This window comes from Leuciscus leuciscus (assembly GCF_965113295.1).
Source record: "Leuciscus leuciscus genome assembly, chromosome: 19".
NCBI classification, from domain to species: Eukaryota; Metazoa; Chordata; class Actinopteri; order Cypriniformes; family Leuciscidae; genus Leuciscus; species Leuciscus leuciscus.
The window spans coordinates 13719682-13744831 of NC_138743.1; the positions used below are offsets into that span (position 1 = coordinate 13719682).

At 37.3% G+C, this 25150-nt stretch overlaps 2 protein-coding genes across 4 annotated transcripts; one reads left to right on the forward strand and one right to left on the reverse strand.

The window, feature by feature from the left end:
- The first annotated feature begins 155 nt into the window (after positions 1–155).
- On the forward strand, positions 156–10867 carry selp (selectin P). Of its 3 annotated transcripts, XM_082146965.1 has the most exons (16): positions 156–253; positions 568–634; positions 767–1135; positions 1370–1477; positions 1562–1747; positions 5082–5270; positions 5647–5832; positions 6011–6196; positions 6309–6497; positions 6670–6855; positions 7279–7464; positions 7707–7892; positions 8101–8286; positions 8634–8837; positions 9662–9784; positions 10719–10867. In XM_082146965.1, exons 2-16 carry the CDS (start codon positions 568–570, stop codon positions 10781–10783), a joined length of 2616 nt encoding a protein of 871 aa, XP_082003091.1. In that variant the 5' UTR covers positions 156–253; the 3' UTR covers positions 10784–10867. The 3 variants fall into 3 exon arrangements, with proteins under 3 accessions (XP_082003091.1, XP_082003092.1, XP_082003093.1); XM_082146966.1 differs by lacking the exon at positions 1562–1747; XM_082146967.1 differs by lacking the exons at positions 156–253; positions 568–634; positions 767–1135; positions 1370–1477; positions 1562–1747 and adding an exon at positions 4046–4268.
- Positions 10868–10990: 123 nt separating this feature from the next.
- lmx1a (LIM homeobox transcription factor 1, alpha) lies at positions 10991–24929 on the reverse strand. Its single transcript, XM_082146980.1, has 7 exons — positions 22854–24929; positions 17430–17647; positions 16467–16648; positions 16080–16157; positions 15671–15755; positions 14560–14718; positions 10991–14457 (listed from the first exon to the last, which is right to left on the reverse strand). The coding sequence occupies exons 1-7, from the start codon at positions 23030–23032 to the stop codon at positions 14321–14323; spliced, it is 1038 nt and encodes a 345-aa protein (XP_082003106.1). The 5' UTR covers positions 23033–24929; the 3' UTR covers positions 10991–14320.
- Positions 24930–25150: the final 221 nt, after the last annotated feature.

The following is a 25150-nucleotide window of genomic DNA, read 5'->3' on the forward strand; positions in this document are numbered from 1 at the left end:
TTTTTAAAAATTGTTCGGTGTGAGCTATAGAATGACATTAAAACTATTTAATAAGAATAGCAGTTGTGTTGTGCTGTAACGTTTCCTTCAATGGCAGCACTATTACACAATTTCCCATCACTTAGTTCTCATGCAATTGCAACTGTCTGAATATTGGCAAATCATATTTGCCAGCATTTTCGTAAGCATTAAACTGTGAAGGTCCTCTCAGATTTCCTCTCAGAATAAATGAAACTGCATAGTTGCAGAAAAGGTAAGATGAACATTCTGCTTTACTTTATTTATATATATATATATATATATATATATATATATATATATATATATATATATATATATATATATATATATATATATATGTATAGAGTATTTTTGCATTTCATCAAACTAAAGGGTCCAAATGCTTTTTAGAGTAATATTTTTATATTCATACCCCAAAAAGTAAAAAAAAGAGTAAATAGCAGATAATAGCATTTCGATCTCTAGACCCTTTGGTTTGATGACATGCATAAATGAGAACACAAATAGTGTCTTAATAAACACATATGCATTTCTCACATCCTTCAGATGGTTTTGTGGGTGAATATTAGACTATTTTCTGGATGTCTTGTCCTTATAACTGGAATTTATAATGGTATGTTCTCTTTTAATCTATTTCTAATCAACATGTTTCTTAATACAAAGTTTCAAAGTAAATTTAACAAAATAGCAAATTAAAATGTTGTATATAAACTACATTTTAATGCAACACAACTGTGTTTACCAGTCAAGGCCTGGACATACCATTACAACATAGACACTGATGTGGACTGGACAAAAGCTCGTCAGTGGTGTCAAAAGAATTTCACTGATATGGTGGCCATCCAAAACCAGGCAGAAGTTGCACACCTTAACCAAATTCTACCCTTACATCCGACATACTACTGGATTGGCATTAGGAAGATTGAAGGCCAATGGACGTGGGTTGGGACCAAAAAGCGCTTGGTCCCTGAAGCAGAAAACTGGGCGAAAAATGAACCGAATAACCAGGGAACTGGAGAAGACTGTGTAGAGATCTACATTAAGAGGCAAAAAGACACAGCCAAGTGGAATGATGAGAGGTGCAGCAAAAAGAAAGCAGCTCTCTGTTATTTAGGTGAACACACTTGATAACATGAAATGTTGATTTAAGTTGAGATTATTTTAAAAATTATATAAAGCTGCTCAATCAGATCAAATCCTTTGTATGAATATGCAGTTTGTCTGGAGAGATAATTATTTGCTCTTTAATACACATTATAGATGTTGTAAAATAAGTGTATAATGTATCCATTTCTGATTGAAACCTCAGCACTCATTTGTTGTCATTACACCTGATTTTTCTGTGTAGCCTCTTGTTCAGATAAATCCTGCAGTAAGCACGCGGAGTGCGTGGAGACTATTGGGAACTACACATGTCAATGCGACCCCGGTTTTATGGGCCCGCGCTGTGAGAAAGGTTCTGTAGAACCCATTCAAGTTCAAATATCTTCATTGTGTGTTTGTGCATTTTGTCACTAAGTTATCATTTTCACTTTTGCAGTTGTCCAGTGCAGGCCAGTTGAAAGTCCACAGCAAGGTTTTGTGAAGTGTGACGGTGACTTTGGAGCATTTTATTTTAACTCGTCATGCCAGTTCCAATGTGCCACAGGGTTCAAGCTGGAGGGGGAACAAAGGCTACGCTGCCTGGCATCTGAGCACTGGGATAACGCACTTCCTGTTTGTCAGGGTATGGAACAGAATACATTGCCAATGCCAATTATGAGTTCACACCGACAATAACGATAAACATATAGTTCTAAAAATCGTTCTAAATATAAAAAAATTGCAGAGTCCAGATCACAACTATAACAATAACGGCACAGAGAAACGATATCATTGGAATCACAGTCAGAATGATTTTTGTCCAGTCGATGAACGATAAAAACTTGAGGTAAATGGGCCTTATAGCCAGAGGTGGACAAAGTACACAACTTCCTTACTTGAGTGAAACTACAGATGTTTATCCAAATATTACTCCGTTACAAGTAAAAGTTGTAAAGACCTTACAATTAAGTAAAAGTACAGAAGTACTCATTTTTAAAAGTACTTAAAGCTCCAGTGCGTAACTTTTTTGGGTTCAAAATTATCCAAAATAAATTTTTGAGCAAGTACATAACCAGCCAGTGTTCAAAACGATCTGCTTGCCTTAGCTCGATTCAAACCGGTAAGCTTGTAATAATGTTTTTAATTCCAGTGGTACTGGTGGATTTCCGCAGGAAATTCGAGCATGTCTTTGCGTCATTACGTCACATCTGTCCACATAAAGAAGGTGTCTCGGCTAGTAGGCTATATTGCGTGTGAAGATGTTGGAGGTGGAGATTTATAGCCTTTTCTCACAGCACTTGATATAATTAAAATGATTAATTTGATGGCGGATCCAGAAAGGTTCAAACGACAATCACCAGTGACAAGATTCACCCATTGTAAAATGCAAAAGACTTAGTTCGGACTTCGGAGTGGCTACAGAAAAAAAGAGACTGCAACCGGGCCCGTGCGAAAACAAGGACAAATATCAGAAGGGCATTAAATGTAGTCACGCAATGCTGATGTTGTTAACATTAACAATTTGAAAACAAAGTATAATTTGCACGGTTTTACGTGATATAATAAGCGATCGTTAGATTTAATCAGCGCAATTTACTGCAGTGCTTTTTTCCCCTTAGTTGGTCAGAACAAAAGTGGATGTTACTTACTTGTTCAGATGACATTTTCCGGTGAAAACTCTTATCTTGGTCATACTTCCAAAAAGTATAATCTGTGATTCTGAATGACAGTCTCCACACCGGCGCGGTGATAGAGAGACACACATTCTCCTCAAAACATTGTGTTCATCCGCGATGTGCTGTGTCGAGTCACAACTCACGTAAAGTTGATAATTCCGCGAATGACTGCAATTGCAGATTTAAAACAGAGATGGCGACAAAGAGGAAAAGCTACGGACTGCAGCTTTAAGTAAACGTCAATGCATTGTTTTATTATTATTGCATTGTTGTAGCCTATGTACAGTACCTTATGACTCTGAATCTATGCCTGCCTACCTACCCTCATATCAATATCAAATGTATTTCTAGAACACAGTCCAGTTGTGGGATTGAATGTGAGATTGAATAAGTGCACTCAATAACGTTCACAATGGTTTCGGACACCCAAACGGCTGTTCCCTCAAATAGTGCCCTATTTAAAGTTTTTTGGCTTTAAGTATGAATATGTTAGCCTTACTGTTATCTATAAGCTAGTGTGCTCCAAAACAATGAGAAAATTCACATTTAGAAGACCAAACCCAAAATTGAAAATTACAATCGGGTTGACGACAGAAACCAACGTCAGTCGGGTTCTGGCGTCAACCCAACTTTCATTTCACACCAAAATCCAAAGTCTGTCCGATGTCGATGTCAATCTGATGTCAGGTTCTGACGTCAACCCGACTTTCATTTCCAACCAAAATCCAGTCCAACGTTGGGTTTTGACGTCAAAACGACTTTCATTTCCAACCAAAATGCAACCCCTGCAACTAAAATCATCCCCTGACTGAAGTTACTACTTTCTACTCAAGGACCTTGACAGAAATGTAGTGGAGTAAAAAGTACGAAATTTGTCTTTCAAATGTATTGAAGTTAAAGTTCAAAAAGTAAAGTACAGATACTCAAAAAGTGTACTTAAGTACAGTACTCAAGTAAATGTACTTTGTTACTGTCCACCTCTGCTTATAGCTGAATATGCATGATGACATGATTTAACAAAAGCTACATGTTGGGAAAAAATATTATCTAAAAACCCAAAAGTTTTTAATAACTTTGCTGAAAGCAAAGGTTGTGAACTTCCTTTTCACAATAATGACCTTCCTTTTCGTTCTTGTGAAACATTTTGATGTTATGTAACACTGCTAAGACGCACCCTGGAGTGCACTTTCTGTAAAAAATAACACAATAACAGTGTTATAAAGAAAAGAGGTGATTAAAGTGTTTGTGTGTTTGAATAGACATGGTTAATAATTTAATCGATGTGTTATGCATTTGTTGCAGTGGTGACCTGTAATCCCATTCTGGCCCCTGCAAAGAGTCATCTGACATGTGATGATCCATTCGGAAACTTCTCTTTTAGTTCTTCTTGCAATGTTTCCTGTGATGAGGGATACAAACTTAGAGGAAAAGCCACACTCACCTGTCTGAGTGACGGCAACTGGTCAGCCGCCACACCTGCATGTGAAGGTGGGTTTTAGAAGCATACATGATTTCTCAGTGTCATAGAGAGTTATTGAATCCATTATGCTCTTAACTGTGAGTGTACTGCAAAAAAAAAGAGTCATAAACTATGCTCTTTTACACTACCACAGACTCTTTTGAGTCTACAATCTGTCTTGTCTGTTTTGTCGGGTTCTGACGTCAACCCGACTTTCATTTCCAACCAAAATCCAACTTCTGTCCGACGTAGGATGTTGACGTCAAACTGACGTCGGGTTCTGACTTCAAAACGACTTAAATTTCCAACCATAATGCAACCCCTGCAACCAAAATCATCCCCTGACTGACGTTACTACTTTCTACTCAAGGACCTTGACAGAAATGTAGTGGAGTAAAAAGTATGATATTTGTCTTTCAAATGTAGTGAAGTTAAAGTTTAAAAAGTAAAGTACAGATACTCAAAAAGTGTACTCAAGGACAGCACTCAAGTAAATGTACTTTGTTACTGTCCACCTCTGCTTACAGCTTGATAGGGCACAGTAAAAAAAGAAAAGAAAAAAAAAGCTTTTTTCAAAGTTGTAAAAAATACAAAGATTATTGGAGTAGGCCTATGTTTAACAAGAAAATACTTTTTCGATCTTTACTTCCAATTGTCACGTTTCATTCAGTCCGTAATTTTGCTGTCTCTTTGTAATTATTTGTGAAATTTACTAGAAATTTCTGAATGAAAATTGTTTGCCATATTTTTCTCAGTATAGGTAATACAAATAAGTAGTCTAGATTATTATTATATTCAATTTCTGATGTGTTTACTTGTTTAAAATGACATTACCCTTACAGTTGTCCAGTGTCTGCCGATCATGGATGCCCCTGGTGGTTGGAGTATGAACTGCACTCATCCCCTTTCCATCAATAGCTTCAACTCTAGCTGTGAGTTCAAGTGTGAGGAGGGATTTGTACTCGAAGGCTCAAATACAACTCGGTGTGACCACACTGGGCACTGGACACACAAAACCCCCACCTGCACAGGTACAGCACATCTGCAGAACATTCCTCAATGAATCAGTTGCTGGTTTATACAAGTGCACTGAATATGCATGTTGACATGATTTAACAAAAGCTACATGTTGGGAAAAAATATGATCTAAAAACCCAAAAGTTTTTAATAGTTCAAAAAGTGCTGAAAGCAAAGGTTGTGCACTTCCCTTTCACAATAGTGCCCTTCCTTTTCGTTCTTGTGAAACATTTTAACGTTATGTAACACTACTAAGACGCACCCTGGAGTGCACTTTCTGTAAAATATAACACAATAACAGTGTTATAAAGAAAAGAGGTGATTAAGGTGTTTGTGTGTTTGAACAGACATGGTTAATAATTTAATCGATGTGTTATGCATTTGTTGCAGTGGTGACCTGTAATCCCATTCTGGCCCCTGCAAAGAGTCATCTGACATGTGATGATCCATTCGGAAACTTCTCTTTTAGTTCTTCTTGCAATGTTTCCTGCGATGAGGGATACAAACTTAGAGGAAAAGCCACACTCAGCTGTCTGAGTGACGGCAACTGGTCAGCCGCCACACCTGCATGTGAAGGTGGGTTTTAGAAGCATACATGATTTCTCAGTGTCATAGAGAGTTATTGAATCCAAGTTATTGAGTTATGCTCTTAACTGTGAGTGTGCTGCAAAAAAGAGTCATAAACTATGCTCTTTTACATTACCACAGACTCTTTTGAGTCTACAATCTGTCTTGCCTGTTTTGTTTTTGCCAGTTGTAAAGTGTGACCCACTGAAGCCCAGCCTACATGGCTCCCTGCAATCTTATGATCCTGTGGAGGAGTTTGCTTATGGCTCCACTTGTTGGGTAAAATGTGACTTAGGTTTTGTGCGCAATGGTACAAATGCAACTCACTGTACCGCACATGGGAACTGGAGTCACATCCTGCCTGTTTGCCATGGTAACCTGCTTCTTAAACACACACACACACACATATATTTTTACACATATTTTCAGTTTATGCCATAGGTCCAACAGATTCACTTTATGAGTTGCTTCTGATTTTCCCACAGCTATACAGTGTCCACCTTTCTCTAATGCACCAAATTATGGAAGTATGAGCTGCACACACCCCCTCTCCAACAATAGCTATAACTCCAGCTGTGAGTTCAAGTGTGAAGAGGGTTTTGTGCTTAAAGGTGCAGATTCCACTCTCTGTGACCATACTGGGCTCTGGACACACAGTACACCTATTTGTACAGGTTTGGCAACAGTTCATATAATTCTTGTTTACCTAATACCATTAAACTACTGATTAAATGATATTCACTCTTAGAAGAAAAGGCTATATCAGGCGCTTCATATATAGAACCTTTTAGGGGTTCCTTCCCATCATATATTAAATATATTTTATTATCTCATTTAAAATTTAAGCTGTGGCTTGTGACCCTCTTGTGGCCCCTGCACAGAGTCACCTGACCTGTGCTGATCCATTGGGAAAGTTCTCTTTTCGTTCTTCTTGCAATGCTACTTGTGAGGAGGGATACGCACTAAGAGGAGAATCCACACTCACCTGTCTGAGTGACGGCAACTGGTCAGCACCAACGCCTGAATGTGAAGGTAGGTTTAAATCTATTCCAATAAAAAATACATAAATTCTTCATTTTAAATCCTTACTTGCTAAAGTTTCTGTGTGTGTGTGTGTGTGTGTGTGTGTGTGTGTTTTATTTATGGAAATGTGACTGTTGGGGCTCTGTAATATAGGCCTAAATAAAACACCAATTATTATTATTTGTAAAGATAAAATATAATATATAGTTCATTAACCCTACATTCCTTGATGGCTTCTGTAAATTGTTATGACAGGACAGCCATACAAATCTGTTTTTGATTTGCTAATAAATCCAAATGGATTAAACCAAAATATATATTGTCCTGTTGCAGCTTACAAAAGTCATCAACAGAGCAACACCACACATTCACAATGATTAAATAATTCCATCAGCATAAACATGCTCTCATGCCGTTTTATACTCTTTTCAGTTATAAGATGTGAATCTCTGGAGTCTTTTCAGCATGGCATTGTGCAGTGCCAGGACCGCTTGGAGAACTTCAGCTATGGCTCTTTGTGCTGGCTGGAGTGTGTAGCTGGATTTACTCTGAATGGAAGTAATTCCACTTACTGCACATCAAAAGGGAAATGGAGCCAATACCTTCCTGTTTGTCAAGGTTAGCAAACACTCTTGATACTCTGTGATGGTAAAATAGGAAGGTTATTGAGGGAGGAAATTGGGTCTCCAAGAGTATTAGATCTGACAAAACAGACAGTAGATAAGTCATTTGTATTGCCACCTTCTCCAGTCTTGTCCTATCATAAATAAAGAACAAAAATGTAGCACTGACATCTTCAATTTACTCTAAAGTCATGGACAGTAAGGCTTTATCATATATCCTTTGATTCTGTCCAATAGCACGGCAGTGCAGCCTCTTAATCGACCCTTCTCATGGCACTGTAACCTGCACGCATCCTCACGGGCAGTTCAGCTTCGGTACAGTGTGTGAAGTGAGCTGTCAGGCAGGCTTCAAACTGCATGGCACACCCCGAATGGAGTGCTTAGAGATGGGGAAGTGGACAGACACCCCACCCTTCTGCTTGGGTAATCACTTTTGGGTCTTCCTATTTCACATCAGGCATCATGAATCATGATGTGTCCTCTATTGATATCCTGTATTCATCTCTGTCACCCCATTAAAGCAAAATGAGATTAAACTAACCAACTTGATCTAAAACTTCATGTCATGAAGTTTATGACCCAAGGCAGCTGATTATAATGCATGTTGACATTTATTTATTATTGTCCATAGCTCAACAGTGCCCCCTTTTGACTGCTCCAGAAAATGGCTGGATGAATTGTTCTCATCCTCACTCCCTGTTTAGCTACGGCTCACAGTGCTTCTTGGGATGTAAGGCTGGATTTGAAATTACAGGAGAGCCAGGCATAACGTGCTCTGCTTCTGGGAACTGGAGTCAGGAGATGCCCTCTTGCACTGGTATCTACCTCTCGACAAAAATGGAATGTTCCCATTTGGTTGATTTTTCCATTCTTAACTTAACATCTTTAGGTTCTATTTTTGTAACCACTAACTAGCATTCTCATAAAGTTGCAGGGAGGTTTTTTTTTCTGAAAATCGAATAAGAACTACATAAGCAAACCAAACAATTTACATTCCCAGAATGTTCTGGGAACCAAAAATTGTTAGCTAGGCTTCCCCTGTTAAACACTGATGAATATAAATGATCAGGCCATATCATTTAAAACTGATATTAGTTACAATACTGGGACATGAAAAACATGAATCACTAAATGCTTTGCTATCGTTTATCTTTTAAATGGCAGCTGTTCGTTGTGAGCTCCTCTCATTCTCTGAACTTCCTGAGCCGGGACCTCTACCCTCAATGAACTGCTCTCACCCACATGGAAACTTCAGCTTTGACTCTCAGTGTTTTTTCCAGTGTGCCAAGAGCCATAAGCTCAATGGAACCAGTCAGCTCATCTGCACCTCCAAAGGGTACTGGACCAACTCTCCACCCAGTTGTGTTGGTAAGGCCAACTCCTCCAAACCCATCTTTTTTTGGTGCATTAATTCTGCAGAAAAATAGTACTGCATGCACATAACTATCACTAGCATTACATATTACATTACAAAATGCAGAATAAATAATTACACTGGAAGGCCATTAAAACATTATGACAGGGGCCTCGTTTAAGTCCAATTTTTTATGCCCTTCCGTCGCTAACTTTCCTCCGTCTCGTTCACTCGGATGTGCATCATTGCTTACGTTGCATGAGTGCCTACTACTGGTGGAACTGGGAGTGTGTTTAAATTTATAGTTTTTTTCCCTTATAAATTTGTTGAATCTCCATTCTTTAGTCCTGTATGTATGCTTGGGCTGTTAAAAATATTAAATATTACTATATTAATAAATGTATATTAAATAAATAAATCACAAATGAAATCAATACAATAAACTATAACTGTGTAAAAAACGGTCAGCTTAAGGTAGCTACAAATATAAAATAACTCCAATATCATACACTAGATTGTGTGGGGTGGGGTAAATAGAGTGGTGCAGGTATGACGTCACTTTGTAGGCCAACCAGCAGTTAACATCACACTGGTTAAAATGTATTTTGGCCTCCAAAGTGATGACATAACTTACCTGTACCACTCACGACCTGCTGGGACGTCACAATTATCTAGCATTGTGGTCTATGGATCTACATATATTGAGTAGACTCGCACATGTGTTGTTAAGTTAAAATCTCAGTGGGCACTTTAAGTAAATATTTAATGTCAAAGGAGTTCGGGTGTCAAAAAAGTTTGTGAATCTCTGCATTATAACATATTTAGTATGTGCTTTCAGTACAGGAGATGTCATTGAGTGCCGGCATGCTAATGTATGCAGCTGTGGGAGTTGCTTCTTCAGCTGGACTACTTTTGCTTGGAGGACTAATGTTTTTGTTGATGCGCCAACTCGCCAAAAAGGGTAAAAAAAGTTTTTTGTTTTTTTTTAAATCCCATTTCACTGTTGGCATAACCTTTATTTTTAAGCATTAATCAATTAAAAGGTAGCATTTGATAACAACATTATTTGGTTGGTATTTGACAAATGCCTCAAGTTGTTCATTGTTATATTTGATTCTTTCGTGCTTGCAAGGTTGTATGTTTAGCTTTAGTAAGTCAATTTATCTTAGGTTATTGTAATAAGTATTTATATTGTATGATGTGTGTTGGTAATGCAACAAGGACCAATACTTGGACTACGAACTCATGCCATTCCAAACCATGTTCCAAATCTGTATGACTTTCTTTCTACTGTGGAACAACAAAGTTTTTTTTTCTTTTCTTTTTTTTTGGTCCATACAATATAGCCTAGTCAATAGCCCCTTTCACACAATAAACCTGTTAAATTACCATAACATTACCAGATAGACATTTTTAGTTAGGTGAGGTTAAATACACAAATGTGCTGTTCACACAAGCAATGATGTTCTGTCTTTTTACCGGTGAGATACCATTCACACATCAGTACCAAAATAACGGTAAACTCTGTCAATTTTACCGTTAACTGTAAATCTTTTATCCACCTGGATGACAAGACGCGTTTAAGTTTCATTATCTGCCCAATTTGACAACACTGTTTTTTACTTCTGAGTGACAGGCATAAGGGGATGATCACACAGAATGTGTTTTTGCTCTTTAAAACACAAGATGCATGATAGTTACTGTAGTATGCAATAGCAACTGCAGAGCTATTGGTAAACAAAACGGTTTGATTACCAACCTTTCTCAAAATATCTTCTTTTGTGTTCTGCAGAAGAAAGTCATACAGGTTTGGAACAACTTGAGGATTAGTAAATGGGTGAATTTTTGGGTGAACTTACCCTTTAACTTGTGTCACCTTTTCTTCTCCACTGCAGCTCATTACCGTCTGAATGACTCTTCGTGGGAAGGGGATTTGAACCCAGCATTTGAATTCAATTAAAAGACGAATTTACTCAAATTCAGTAAAGGGACCAATATTTTCCATATTGTTTTGTGCTTGAAATAAATGAATATTTGATTAGAATTGGTGTTTGAAAGAGTCATTTGCACACTATAAAATAATATTTTTTTGTTTCCAGCATTGTTAAGAATGTAATATTAGTTAGTGGTAGTGGGTTCATTTCTTAGTGTCTGTGTGGCACCCTCACTAAGTATGTGAGAGACAGTATAAACACTGCCAGAAACACCCTGTTGTCCACTCGCTCACACACCCACTGTTTCATAGAGCCTCACGCTGGACGTGCTGCCCAGATCAGACACCCAGGCCAGGACGTGCTGCCTCTGGGCACTATGCCTGACAGTCTGTAGGCCTCTAGTTGCCCCTTCACCTTTTTCCTTATGTGAGAGGCTTTAGGGTTAGCTAATGAGCATTTTCTATAGCCATGATGTCTAGGTTTAACAATAGGCATGAGAACAGCTCAGAGTTTTATAGGCTACTTACTTAAAAAAAATAATCACACTTAAATGTGATAAAACGAATATGATTTTTGTGAGCTATTGTTTTGTAAATTACTTTTGTGAAATGGTGAGCTTCATATTTTAGAGCCAATATATTAAGAAATATGCAAATGTACTGCTTAACAAGAATGGCCCTTCTATTTTTTTGTTGCTGGTCAGTAGGATCTCTTCTGCATTTCAGCACAGAAGGAGAAGAGTTGCACGGGTGCCTAACCAGTCGCATCTGTCCGGGCATTAACGCAGCGTGACGCCAATTATATTATATTAAGAGGGAGCGGGTCTGCAGTCCATCCTGGCACGAAATGCGTAATAAATAACCGATCAGATGAGTGGATGCTTCCTGGCTGCTATCGTAATAATAACGAGGCTATTGCTGCCCGCTGTGACCGTATGATAGCCGTTTGATTATTTTTCGTTTGCTTGGCCTGCCAACTGACAGTATCACGCCAAAAAGTGCACGAGAGACTGCGATCCGTGCCAGTGCTGTTTTAAGCGGATAACAGTGACCCGTCCACTCATCAGTCGACACTACAGTCAGAAAATATTATTTCGCTGATTACATTAAAACTGATGTGCATTATTAACTACGTTCTACGAACAATTACATATCACGAGTCTAGATTACAACATTGGTTCATTTTGAGTCGGACATGACGCAAATAACTTGCGGTAGCATCTACTGTAGCGAAGTCTTCTATGACGTGTATCAGATTATTTCATTTTCCATTCTGGTTGATTTACACGTGTTTTTGGATTAAAAACTCAATAGTCATTCCCATCCCACGGTGTTATAGCCTTTCATAAGTAGTAGGCCTACTGGTACACAGGCCCCCCCATTGAAGTGTGTTGTCCCAATTATAGGTAGGCCTAGGCCTCTTTTTTCGTTCACATGCTGCAGGGATAATGTGAAAACCCGGAAGAGTAATTCGTTAACCAGAAACGTGATTTTACCAAGTAGAACATATTCCTCCTGGATCAACATCCTTATTGATTCTGGAACAACATTCTACTCAGATTTTAGGGGTTTACAGTTATAATGTCAAAGTCTCTACACCATTTTTATTCACCTATCATCTCCCTCTGATTTTAGGAATAAATTATGGGTAGGGTATGGTTAGGTTTAGGGGTGGGTATAGGGCAAGGAATATGTTTTTGGACAGGAATGTTGTTCCAGGATCAACATATGAGGTCCGTTTCAAAGAAACAGTTGGAGGCCCCCCATCATTTAGTCAAATGATTCATTAAAAACGTGTAATTAAATTCATTTAGTTAACATCACTGTATTACTCTGAGATGCGCAATGGCTCTGTGGATTTGTTTGGAACTATTCTCATGGCGAACCATGTACAAGAATAATTTTAACCCATATATCTTGAATTTTGGGGACATTTTTATAAATTTTGTTTGCATTTTTACCCATAACCCCTCTTAATTTCCGTGAAGATGGGGGCAGGGTACTTTTTTGAGAGCAAGCAGAGGCCCCTTCTGTTGTGAGGTCCATTTAAAGTGAAACGGGTGAAAATAAGGCCGCTACTGATCCAGGAACATGTCTTGGCAAAACCACAGTGACCCTTCTGTGTTTTGACGTATTTTGATGTGAGAAACTGCTGCAAACAATTCAGTGTGTGAGTGAAGTGTCCAAGTGAAGAAAAAGAATCGGTAACAATTTCAGACCTTTTCAAAAACTTGTTGGACCGATTAGATCAAGAGTGATTCTTTCACAAATCTGGCATCGCTGCCATTCTTTTGAGGATCTGACTACACATGGTCGTGCGGTGTGTTTTTTACCTGCAAATAAGAGTTGCTCGGAAATCGGACTACACTGTGGTTTATAGGTTTCCACGAATGTGGGCAACATCAGGCCAAAATAAATGGAAACATTCTCAGTAACAACCAGTACTACTCATTCATAATCCCGCAGTGTTACATTTTTATTTTTTTATTTTTATATTAGGCTATTTATTATTATTTATCTGAATAATCTTAAAATGAACGTTTGCTCATGCAAACACACTGTTCATCTCACCTCTGCTCTGCAACATCTCCTGACAGGTCCACATGACAGAAACAGACAGTTAAATTGTTCCTGCCCAGTGACTTGTGGCACTTACATCTGGAGGTCTGATATCGGAGTAAGAAATGTGAACCTGGTACAGACAGAAAGAAGGTTCATTGCTGGGGCAAAGAGGCACAGTATGAAGGGCTTCTTATCTTTGCAGCATGCCTTACATTTTCACCTGATATTATCCTCAACCTACAGTACAATACACCAAACTATAACACTGACACATTCCAGAGTCGCAGCCCCAATGGCCTGGCTTTTGGGTGGTCACAAACAAGCCCCTGAAAATGCAAGAATGCAGCTTGGCTATATATCTGCAAAAGAAAATCACAGTATAGGCATTCATGATGGCCGGATGTGGAGTATATTTATGGGTAGGCCCCATTTCTAATGCTGAAGTTGGAGTCTAAAGATCTGGGCGATAATATGCCCTGTGGTGGACCACCATCTGGCTCTGAAAAAGTGCCATAAAGATATGTATAATGATAGGAGGCGCTGAAAGCCTAGACTGCCTATGACCTTGAGTTTGGAAAATGCCAGTTCTCACTGCACGCAGTATAGTGATTGTTTGTGGATACTTGAATTTGTTATAAATTAGCCTACCATATCACTAATGCATCTGCATATCAGTGTAAAAACTCTGCAAATGGCAATTTACGTCGACTTTGACTTAAGTTAACTTAAGTTCTAACCAAGTCAAATAAATTAAGAAACAATCTTGCCAATTCATTGACAGTTTTAATTTTTTTTTTCTCTGCAGCATTTTATTGTAATTCAGTCCAGATTTACACACATAAAATAATAAATACAAATTACACAAAGAACATTTTCATCACAGTACATTTCCATTGTCGCCAGTCACCACCCTAAAAACATGCATAAGCAGAATACACACACAAGCATACATACACGTGCACTCTCTCCCCATAAATCTTTCCTGAGCTGTCTGAATGACACTCAAGAGGCAAAATAAGAATCTTGCATTGAATACAATCGGTCAATCGGTGTTAAAAGTGAGGGTTCACTCGACGACATACAGTCTCCAAAATGACACAGAGGGTCACTGTCTGTATCATCATAGATTGTGTCACAACCTATAAAGAGAGAGATGATAAATTAATGGGATGGGAAAGGAGCAAAGAGTATGCCTATCTCCAGTCCTGTATTTTTGACTGTGAACCTAGTGTGTTTTATACCATAGGGATGCATGTGGTCTCCAGGCATTTGAGGAGGGGTGAGGCCCTGTCTGAAGGGGTCCAGCTTGAAGCTCTGTGAGTCTAGACTGATATTCTGCTGGGTAAGTGAATATGAACCTGCGCACTCCAGCTCAGCAGGCAGACCTCCACAAGAAGGCGCTGTGATCACACGAATGGCAAGAAAAGATTATCTTAGTGCAGTGTAGATATCAGGCTACTTACATATCTTCGCCTAAAGGATGAATTTAAGCCATATACGCTTTTCACATGTAAAATTGTTAACCCCAGGTCATTCTAATTTTTGGTTTAACAGAATAATGGATAATATTTTTTCCACGTTTCACACTTTTGTAAACCCCGAATTAACGTTCTAATGTAAATATAGGCTATGCGGTGTTAGTATTATTAATTGGGCAAATACATACAGCACGCGACCTGTTTAAAAAACGTTTCGTCTCGTGCTTGCGCATTGCGTTTATAGCCTTCCAGTTTGACCGTAAGAAACTTTTTGTACTGTAATGGTATGAATAAAGTAGTTTTCTCCATCCCGATTGACGCGTTTTCCGCCACTGTTTGACTTTTTATTTTATTTATTTATTTATTTATTTTTGTGGAAAATGGAATACAGCGTTAGACATTTCTGAGTGTTCAAAGCTCATGAATATTTAATGATACATGATGATTGGTTGTTGCTAAACAACTGGCTGTTACATTCTGAAGACGGTATATGTTCCTCACCTGGATCAACATATTTTGTTGATCCTGGAACAAATTCCAAATATTTAGTCCTAACCCTGTCTCTATCCCTAAACCTAACCCTACCCATAACTTCTCCCTAAAACCAGAGGTAAAGGATTGGTCAGTTACACTTTGACATTTGTAAACTTGTCCCTCAAATCTGATTGGTTGATTGGAATGTTGTTCCAGGATCAACAATGATGTTGTATTTGGTGAAATCATGTTCACTGAAGAGGGAATCGTTTACATAATATAGGGTTAAAGCTGTGCTTATTACAAGTGTGAAACGTTACTTTAAAAGTGGAGTTTAAAAAGAGAATATAACCTGGGGTGAAGCAAAGTGTAAAATTGTTGTGAACTTTGTATAGCCTACCAGTGTGTTGTGATTGGCTATCCCTTTTCTCCTGAGAGGACACGCTTTGCTTCTGCTGCTGTTGTCTTCTTGCCAGTTTTTTCATCTAAAGAGACAATGTGTGTGAAAGAGAATCTTATATAGCCTAATAAAAACATGTCCATGTTCACATATAGAAATGAGAAAACTAATAAGAGAAAATCTCTTTGTAATGCGAAGAAAGGCAGAAAACACAACACACGGAAAGGAAATCCAAGTCTAATCTACGGGGATCTATACATAATATGTCATCAGTTTCCTATGAGGCAATAACACAGCTTGTTTCCTTATTGGCAAGCTCATATACTGCAGAAAGAGATCTGTTATCAATTGCATAAGTTGATGTTCTTTCAATGACTGTGTTTGTCTGTGTCGGTGGGCATCACATTACCTTGGCTCTTTGGTTCTGGAACCAGACCTGAACGACTCGTACGCTCAATCCTGTCTCTGCTGCCAGCGTCTCCCTTACCTTACAATAGAGGGACAGACAGAGAGAAAGCCATAGTGTGACCTTCATGGTCTATGGGTCATGTAGGCTAACTGATGAACTGACCCACACTAGAGTATCAGATCAACAAAGATAAATACAGCAATGCTGTCCAGACCAGCTGTGGCTACACAAAAACCCCCTTCACAAAATTTAAAAGATAATAATGTAAATAAAATGTAAACGTATGGGAACATTTTTAATTATTATATTATATTTCATGCATTTTATATTAATTTATTATTATTATTATTTTATTTAACTTTCAGGCTGTCGGTTTAAATGGCTGACCTTTCGACATGGTTTGGATGAGACCTCAAAAGAAGCTTTGAAAGCACGTCTCTGCTGTGTTGTAAGGATGGTACGAGGCCTTTTAGGCCTCTTGTGTTCCACATCTCCTATTGTGTTAGACTCCCCTGCAGTCCTAATGTTGTCTTCATCATCATCATCCTCCTCAACATCTTCACTTTTACCTGTTAAGGAAACAGATGTTTGTAGTGCCATAACAGATAATAAATAATAATAATATTAGTAATAATAGTGAACTGAAATTGAAATAAATATTCTAGTTCTATAGTTCTTTTATTTATAAAGCACATTTAAAAACAGGACCGATCAAAACAAAAAAAACAAGAAAATAAGAGCATCAACATTTTAACAGCTAAAGAAAACAAATACGTTTTCAAGAGAGATTTAAAAACTGTTTCTTAACTATCAAATCATGATTTCTGAAAGATCAAAAGATTAAAATATAAAACTGATTTTATTAAATAAATGTAACCTTTATCATAAAATATTGGTATAAATTATATTAATATATTCTGTTATATTATTGATTAAATTATAACATTATACCATAGTGCTTTATTAATATAATTTATTCATATATACTTTACTATTATACTAATATATATATATATATATATATATATATATATATATATATATATATATATATATATATATATATATTAATAGTACTATTTTAATACATACAATCAATTTCATTCTTTAATCTGGTCTAAGCATTGCTGTGCTAGTGAGTGTAAGGTGTACCAGAAGAAGCCTCTATTTTTATTTTTTTTTAAACAGTGGTTTTCAGTCCTGGTATAAAGGGCCCAAGCACTACACATTTGGGACATCTCCTTTATTTACCACACCTGATTTATATAATTAGATAATTTACAGAGGCACCATGACCTTACTGAGTGTATGAAGGCATGCATGAGCAGTGCTGTGGTTTTAAAACAATACCTGAGTTGGAGGTGGTTGGGCTGGCCAGTTGGTTGTGATAGTCTCTGGCACAGAAAAGCCTGTCCCCTGTAAGCACACATCGGTCTCCCTTCTGCAGCCTGCAGGCACACACACAGCAGCAGAAACACCGCAGGTGGAAAACCGCAGGGCCTGCGTGCATCACCAGCTCGGCCGGAGAGATGATCTCTGCGCAGCCCTTGCACCGTACTAAAAACAATCTGAAAGGATAAATAATATGCATTTCTCAGAATCGCTTGCATTAACAGCATAGATAATTATTTTATTCTTATTCTTTTAAAACCTAACAATCAAATTTACTGAAAGTTCATTGTACTTAATAGAAGAGATGTTACGTAAGCTCAATAACTGATAATATTAAGCAGAACTCAAACTAAATGAGTTCCAGCAGATTTCATTTCCCCAGCATGCTTTGCTTTAGACTGTCAAAGTCAGCAAGTCTTTTCTTCCCTATTGTGATGTATCTAAGTGAAACAGCTTCTCAAACAAGAAGAAATGTTGGACTCGAGATTTGATTTTGTCCATCGGGAATGGACTGGATCGTTGAATTGTTGTCATTTGTTATTGCTGTGATGTCATGAGTGACAGGTCCCACCCTCACGCCAGTAAACACGTCATCAGAAAAGAGATGTCGTTGTAAGAGGAAGGGGAAGATATTTTGATTAAAGATTAGGAAGGCACATGAATTAAAAAAAATTATAATGATATGCCCTTGCAATAATATACATAAATCATGTATAAATCACAGTACTCATAAATATTGTATTTTAAACGTAATTGGTTTTCTCAAATGGTTTGAGTTTCCTTAACTTGTTGAGTTTTACAGTGTGCCATCAGAGATTCCAGGAATGTTGCTGAGTCGCCCCGTCCATCAAGGAGTGAGACAAGAACTTGCCATGTCCCCTCCACCCCAAAAACAAGCATGCAGACGCATACCTCCAGCATGGTGAGTGTGCATCTTAGCGCCTGGCAACTAGAGCTGGGTTTCAGTGGGTTAGACAGAAGCGGCCGGCACCACGACTGTGTCCGGGGCAGGACTCCCGGGGAGGGGGGAGAAAGGAGCTCGGCAGGCCGTGGCTCCAGACGGAGGGAAAGAATCACGCCACCCGGCGGGCGAGGCTGGTCCAGGGAATGATCTTAACTCGACTTAACCAAACCCAGACAAAAGAGGGAGCTGGCCCAGAGCCTCACTGCCATTGTCCTGCCCTGGCAGACACCACATTTTCTGTTTGTCAAACTGGCCTGAGATTTCCGTGCCCGGCGGGGGGTGGAGAGTGGAGCTGTATGTTTAAGGTTTAGGGTGAGCGTGACAGGGAAGCTTAGAGAGAATCATCCCCAGATGTGTGACAGCTTCAGACTTGGGCTGACAGGTTACTCCTTATTGCAAGACACTAAAGGAAAAAACATTGTTTTTTCATGCACTGCTCAATTTTGTGATATTGGGCTATTTGGCTTCCATAACATGTTCTCTTTCAGACGAGTGGAAAGTAGACATATTATCTATTTGCATCTTTAGAATTAAATTACAATACATATCTTTAAAGGGCTTTTTTTTTGTTTTTTTTTTACTTTTCAGTTACATATACTTTATCTATATTCTGAAGGTTTTTACAGAGAGGTTTGTTCATATAACATTTGCGTGATTTATATAAAACTGTATTCCTAAAAACGTGGTGAACATGTATTTTTTTCTGGCTGTTGACAGTATTTTCTGACTTATCCAAAATCCCGTAAAAAACTTTAACACTAATATGTCAACAAAATGAAACAAGAATTCTGAACCAATGGCTTCAAACAATGTTCAGATTTTTGTTCTGGAAGTGCATGCAAATTAGCACATATATAATTAGATAATGCTTAATTTGCATATTTAAACATAACATTTCAGAAAACTTGTAATAGAAACACAATTGCCAAATTAATCAACTGGGGTTAAGGATGGTGATATGTATTAGTTTTTACCCTATTTACCTATGGTGTCTTGCTTTAAAAGGATCCCAAGTTTTAATTTCAGTCACTGGGATTTGGATTGGACTCAAACATCATATCAAATGGATTGATATGCGTATCTCAGCTATAGGTGCATGGGAGCATTGCAGTGTTCACGTACAGACAGCAAAAATTCCTCCTCCATAAGTATGGATTGAAACATCCCAAAAGCCTTGCATTGTTGAGAACTATTAGTGTTGCCCTGGGGTTGCTGGGGAAACCGCTGCGAGTTCTTTAGGGTTCAGTAGGAGGGACAGAAAGAAGTGTTGCTCGCTACTCCATTATACACAAGAGCATCTGTGGTGTGTGAATGCACAGCAGAATATGTCAATTGCATGTTTGTGTATTATCATTAGAAGCAATATGACACATGCTTCAAGATATTTACATATAGTAGAGTTATTTAAAAGTTGCATTGACAAGATAAAAACTACCGCTATTTTTATCAGGGAACAACTATGATGCTATAAAAATGTTGATTTCCACTATTTTTGCAACCTGCTCTTCAGAGCCTGATTCTTTTGGACAACAAACTAGAAATGTGTTCATCATATTATATCATATATGTAATTTAGCATTACCATTAATATTAATAAAACACCCATTATTACAATAATTTACTTTAAATGTAAAACCAATCAAAACTGTCGGTGAAAAACACATTTGTATATGAATTGCAATGATTTATAAGTAAAACGAGATGAGATGCTTGACAGAAGTTATTTGCATTTTTTTAAATGTTAGAATTAGAAATGTATTAAGACATAAGCTATAAAAGAAAATCAATCTTTTGACAGTCATAATATAATAATGAAAGTAACAGTAAGCTCTATTGTACATAACCGTTCAAAAGTTTTGGTTCAGTAAGATTTTTTGCTTTTGAAATTAGTTAATACTTTTTATTCAGCAAGGTTAAATTGATACAAAAGTAAAGCCTTTCACATTGTTAAACAAAACTTATATTTAAAATAAATGCTTTTCTTTTGAACTTTCTATTAATTAAAAAAAAATTCTGAAAAAAATAACCCTACCTAACAAAAACATTAAGCAGCATAACTGAATTCAACTGTGATAATAATAAGAAATGTTTTTTTGAGCATCAAATCAGCAGAATGATCATGTGACTGAAGACTGGAGAAATGATGCTGAAAATTCAGCTTTGCCAACACAGGAAAAAATTACATTTGAAAATATATTAAATTACAAAACAGTTATTTTAAATTGTAATACTATTACTGTTTTTACTTTATTTTTGAACAAATAAATGCAGCCTTGGTGAGCATAAGAGACTTCTTTCAAATATATTTAAAAAATCTTACTGACTCCAAACGTTTTAACTATAGTGTAAATGTTGAACAATCTAACATTAAAATCATCTTTCTAAGTACTCCTGGTTGGGAATCGTACTCTATGCCCTCTGTTCAAGACATCTATTGATCAAAAGTCTGGAGGAGATCATTAATTTTGTTGAATTTACTGCTCGCTCCCCCCCCCCCCCCCCCCCCCATACTCCTATACAGTCTAAGCATCACTTTAAATCCAAATCAAATTGATCACCATTATAAAACAGTGAAGTATCTGTTAATAGAACAGCCTGCTGACCCATTTACAGTAAAGCAGCTCCTTTACCTGGTCAGTAAGTGCTGGGTCAGCGAGCTCCCCACCCCTGAGCCTATAGTTATAAGCACTGGGCTACTGGGTAGGATTGCCAGCCAAGCACCGCATATGTGGCTAATTGGTCAGGTCGGATATCTCACGGTCGGACGGGCATCAAGCAGGGGCACCACTGGGCACCAACCTATCCAGATGCCTTGACATCCTTCACAAGCATAGATCCCCGCTACATGAACCCCCTCCCCAACATGAACACACAAACACACTCATGTTCTCTTGCACAAAGCTCTGCTGTACCCAGAACATATGGCTCAATCCTCCACTCAGCCTCAGCTCTCTTGAGCACACTGGACCCTTCTCCATAATTACTACATTTCTGGTGGAAACTCAAACTTTTTGACTGCTGGAGCAGATACATCAGCTATTGAAATGAAACTTTATGAAAATTCAATAGTGTGCATAATTGTCTGTTTTTTCAGGGTCATTGCGTTCTGTCGTTAGGCAAACTGTTTTTTATTTGGAGGTGAGAATGTGCATATGAGTGTGTGAATGAGACTCAGAGTGAGTTTTGGGGGTAGTAGGGGGTCTGCGCACCATGTCGATGTGGCCATATGCTGTCCCCAGCTTGCCGTTGCCACACCGATGGGTCCTGCTAATTTAACACATCTTGACAGTGTGTCAGTAGTGCTGTCCTCCTGATCTAACGGTGTGTGTTTGTGTGTGAAAGCCTTCTCGCATTCCATGGCCCACCGCGACCCTTCCTCCTGCAGTCACCTTGTCTTTCAGGAGTTCTGTGCCAAGTCCCTCAATATGCCCGGTCTCTCTCAGACACGCACACAAAACACCAACACTCATCATAAGGTTTACTATATTCATGTAAATCGGTAACAATTATGTGCTAACAAATTAGTACATGTCTGCATATTATTATATCCGCAAGCATGCATATTTAACATTTCAGGAATGAAATTTGTTGTTAATTAAAATGTACATATAATACTCAAATTTTATTTTAGGCACAGAGTTGCCTTGTCAAAATTAATTTAACAGCAAGAAATGAACCAGCCTGCAACATCCAAACATTAAAATCAATAGAATAAACACCACTGCCATCTGTGAAGTAAGCAGGAATGGAAAGTATTTTAAATGATTTAGCCTAGGAGGATGTTCAGATACTCAAACCTTAATTTGGCGTTATCCTTAAAGAGTATTTCTGTGCAGATTAATCATTAAAATGTTCTTTCAAGAATAATGAAAGGAATTTCTGCAGTAAATGAAGTATGATAAAAATGTTTATAAACTAAATTTGGTTTGTTATACCTCAATTTCGTTGAGGAATAGAGTAGAGCCTATTTTTTGTAAGCCTTAAATCTTTACAAAGGGAATAATCCATTGTACTTTCACAAGTATTCCTAGAAAACTATGGCCATTTTCTATTTGTAATTTTATGTCTACAGGGAAAGACATATTTGGAATATTTCTGGCAGTAATCCAGTGCAATCAAATTGTTTTCGTTTTCTAAAACATTGGATTTAAGAAAAATAAATGGCGAAGACAGTAACAAATATTTTTATTGAGAAAATAAATAACAGTTATTTATAAAAAAAATAGATCAACAGTAAAGAAACTTATGCGAAAAATTAAGATCATAATATCTAGGTTACGAGCGTGCTTCGTCTGACTGGAAGAAACTTCTGGACTCACTTCACCCTTTTCCTATTGAATTTTAAATAGTAGGCTAAGTCAAATAGTATCATAAAACGAAATAATTGTTTACACAAATAGCAGTAAGTAGAGTCTTACTTCTGGTAGTCTCGCTTGCAGTAGAGTGTCTTATTGCGGAGAAAGCAGGTGTCTTTCAGAGGCTCGCGACATGATGCGCAGTGCAGGCAGCGCTCGTGCCACAGTCCGTCCTGCACGCGGAGCAGGTACCTGTCCCGGATGAGCTCATTACACCCCTCACACACGCTCTTTCTCCACATGTCTGAAAGAAAGACCAACCTTTAATCCATCTAAGTAACTTAACTAAGTTAATTCAAAAATGTAAATGGTCTATACTCTTAGTAACTTCCTGGCATGGATAATTTACATAACTGTGATAAGGCTTTGAAGCTGATATGACAAATGCCATTCTTTTACAATAGGAGGTATCCCAAGAAAATGTCAAAGTAAAATACAATTTTAATGTGTGGACAAAGAATCACTGAAAAATAAAAAATAAATGTGCGAAAACTAAAGTGAATTCACTCACGAGCTTTAGGCTATAACAAAAACAATAACAGCACAATTACAGTGAACAGATGTGATTTGAGAGTGTGTCTCGTTAAAAATAATAATTTCCAATATCTATTAAGATTATTCACTCAAACATAAAAAACGTTTATCTTTTAACTGAGCGAAATCAAAATACTTATGTAGGCTCTATAGCATTAGTGTATAGCATAGGCTATATTTCACCAAGGTTTGTTCAACAACAGGACTTCTAATATAGGCTATATGATAAAACTTCACAAAAACTTTAAAAGATGCAATAACCTATTAGACATATACATGCACTTACCATTGAGGAGAAAATATCCGTTTGCAGCCCTGTGTAACTTTCGACTGATGCTCAGATAGTTGTAAACGCGCACAAAAGCTCCATATGAAAATAAACCTGAGTCAGTTTACCTTCTCTCTCTCTCTCTCTCTCTCTCTCTCTCTCTCTCACACACACACACACACACACACACACATACACACACACACACTCTCTCTCTCTCTCTCTCTCTCTCTCCTCCCATCAAAAGGTGGCGAGTGCGCAGTAAGTACAGCCATAACTTTACAACTTATGATGAAAATGGATAGGCCTACATTATATGAAAAACTTGAATTTATAAAGGGAGTGTGCAATTTAATTTAAATAGGTGGGTAAATTAATCTCCCCCAAGCATGAAATAAAACAAGCGTGAATTTTGAACCATTATGCTCTGTTTGGGTATGAGATAGGCCATTTCAATTAGGCCTATATAAAAAAACCCATGCTAGGCTACTTAATATGGAAGTATCACTTATTGACATTTTATAATAACTGTAAACACATATATTATATATTATTATATATAGGAACGTGATGGTTCAAACATGCCATGAAAACCATATTACATGAATTCAGCTTGGGGTCATATATGTGTTCTAATCTAAAGCATTTAATGCAATGCATTTGACACAGATACAAGCAGTGCACTCCTTTTCTACAATTTGTTCTGTATAATATAGCAAATGTACTTATACAAAAGATGGGTTTAAGATAGGGTTTTAATTAGATCAGATAAAAATATAAAAAAGATCTGAAAAATAGGATCATTTCTAAATTAATATTATCTTTTTTATTTTTACCAACACACCATTGGGGTGATCTGAAACATATAAGTAAATTTCAAACATTTGTTTTGAGTTTATATTATTCAGTCATGACCAGCACAGGGTCATATAGGCTATACAATTGTTTATTTGAATTTTAAATGATGATTAGTGATTTATATGACTGATTAATGACTAATTTATATTATAAATTAACATGTTTTATTATTTTAAACATAATGAAAACAGTACAGATTATATGATTTAACATGAGCTAATAAATAAGGACTTTTTTTGAAATTCATACAAAATATTTTTTTGGGTAAGTTTGGGTAAGAAATCTAAACATGTTACTTTCCCATTTGACAGTTCAAACTGGATTAGCAAACACAAAATGAGGAAGCCACAACAGTCCACATGTTATAAAGTGAAAGTTAAATTATGGTTTGTATCGTTAAATGGCGCCATCTAGCGGGCGGTGCTCACTAAACCAGATAATCTTTATGAGACAGTGTTTTGCTGCAATTTATGCTCTTTAAAGGCTTTTGGTTCTGCAGGGGGAAAAAGGTTAGATGCTTCAGTAAAATAAGGTTGATTGAAAATGACAACTTGCTCTTTCTCTTTTTTATTCAAAAAAAAGAAAAGAAAAGAAAAAGTAAAAAGGACATAGCATTTAAATATTTAAATATTTATTTGGACAGAATTCTAAACTTCAAAACTTCATTTTAGAAAATATTGTTTGGGTTTGATAAACATAT

Excerpts from the sequence above, each read along its gene's own strand:
- selp (XM_082146965.1), top strand. The coding sequence starts at position 568 with ATGGTTTTGTGGGTGAATATTAGACTATTTTCTGGATGTCTTGTCCTT. Across the intron at positions 1,136-1,369 it reads AGCAGCTCTCTGTTATTTAG|CCTCTTGTTCAGATAAATCC; the intron begins GTGAACACACTT and ends TTTTCTGTGTAG. Across the intron at positions 8,838-9,661 it reads CTCTCCACCCAGTTGTGTTG|TACAGGAGATGTCATTGAGT; the intron begins GTAAGGCCAACT and ends ATGTGCTTTCAG.
- lmx1a (XM_082146980.1), bottom strand. The coding sequence starts at position 23,032 with ATGTGGAGAAAGAGCGTGTGTGAGGGGTGTAATGAGCTCATCCGGGAC. Across the intron at positions 16,158-16,466 it reads CATCCAAACCATGTCGAAAG|GTAAGGGAGACGCTGGCAGC; the intron begins GTCAGCCATTTA and ends CTCTATTGTAAG. Across the intron at positions 15,756-16,079 it reads TCCAGAACCAAAGAGCCAAG|ATGAAAAAACTGGCAAGAAG; the intron begins GTAATGTGATGC and ends TTGTCTCTTTAG.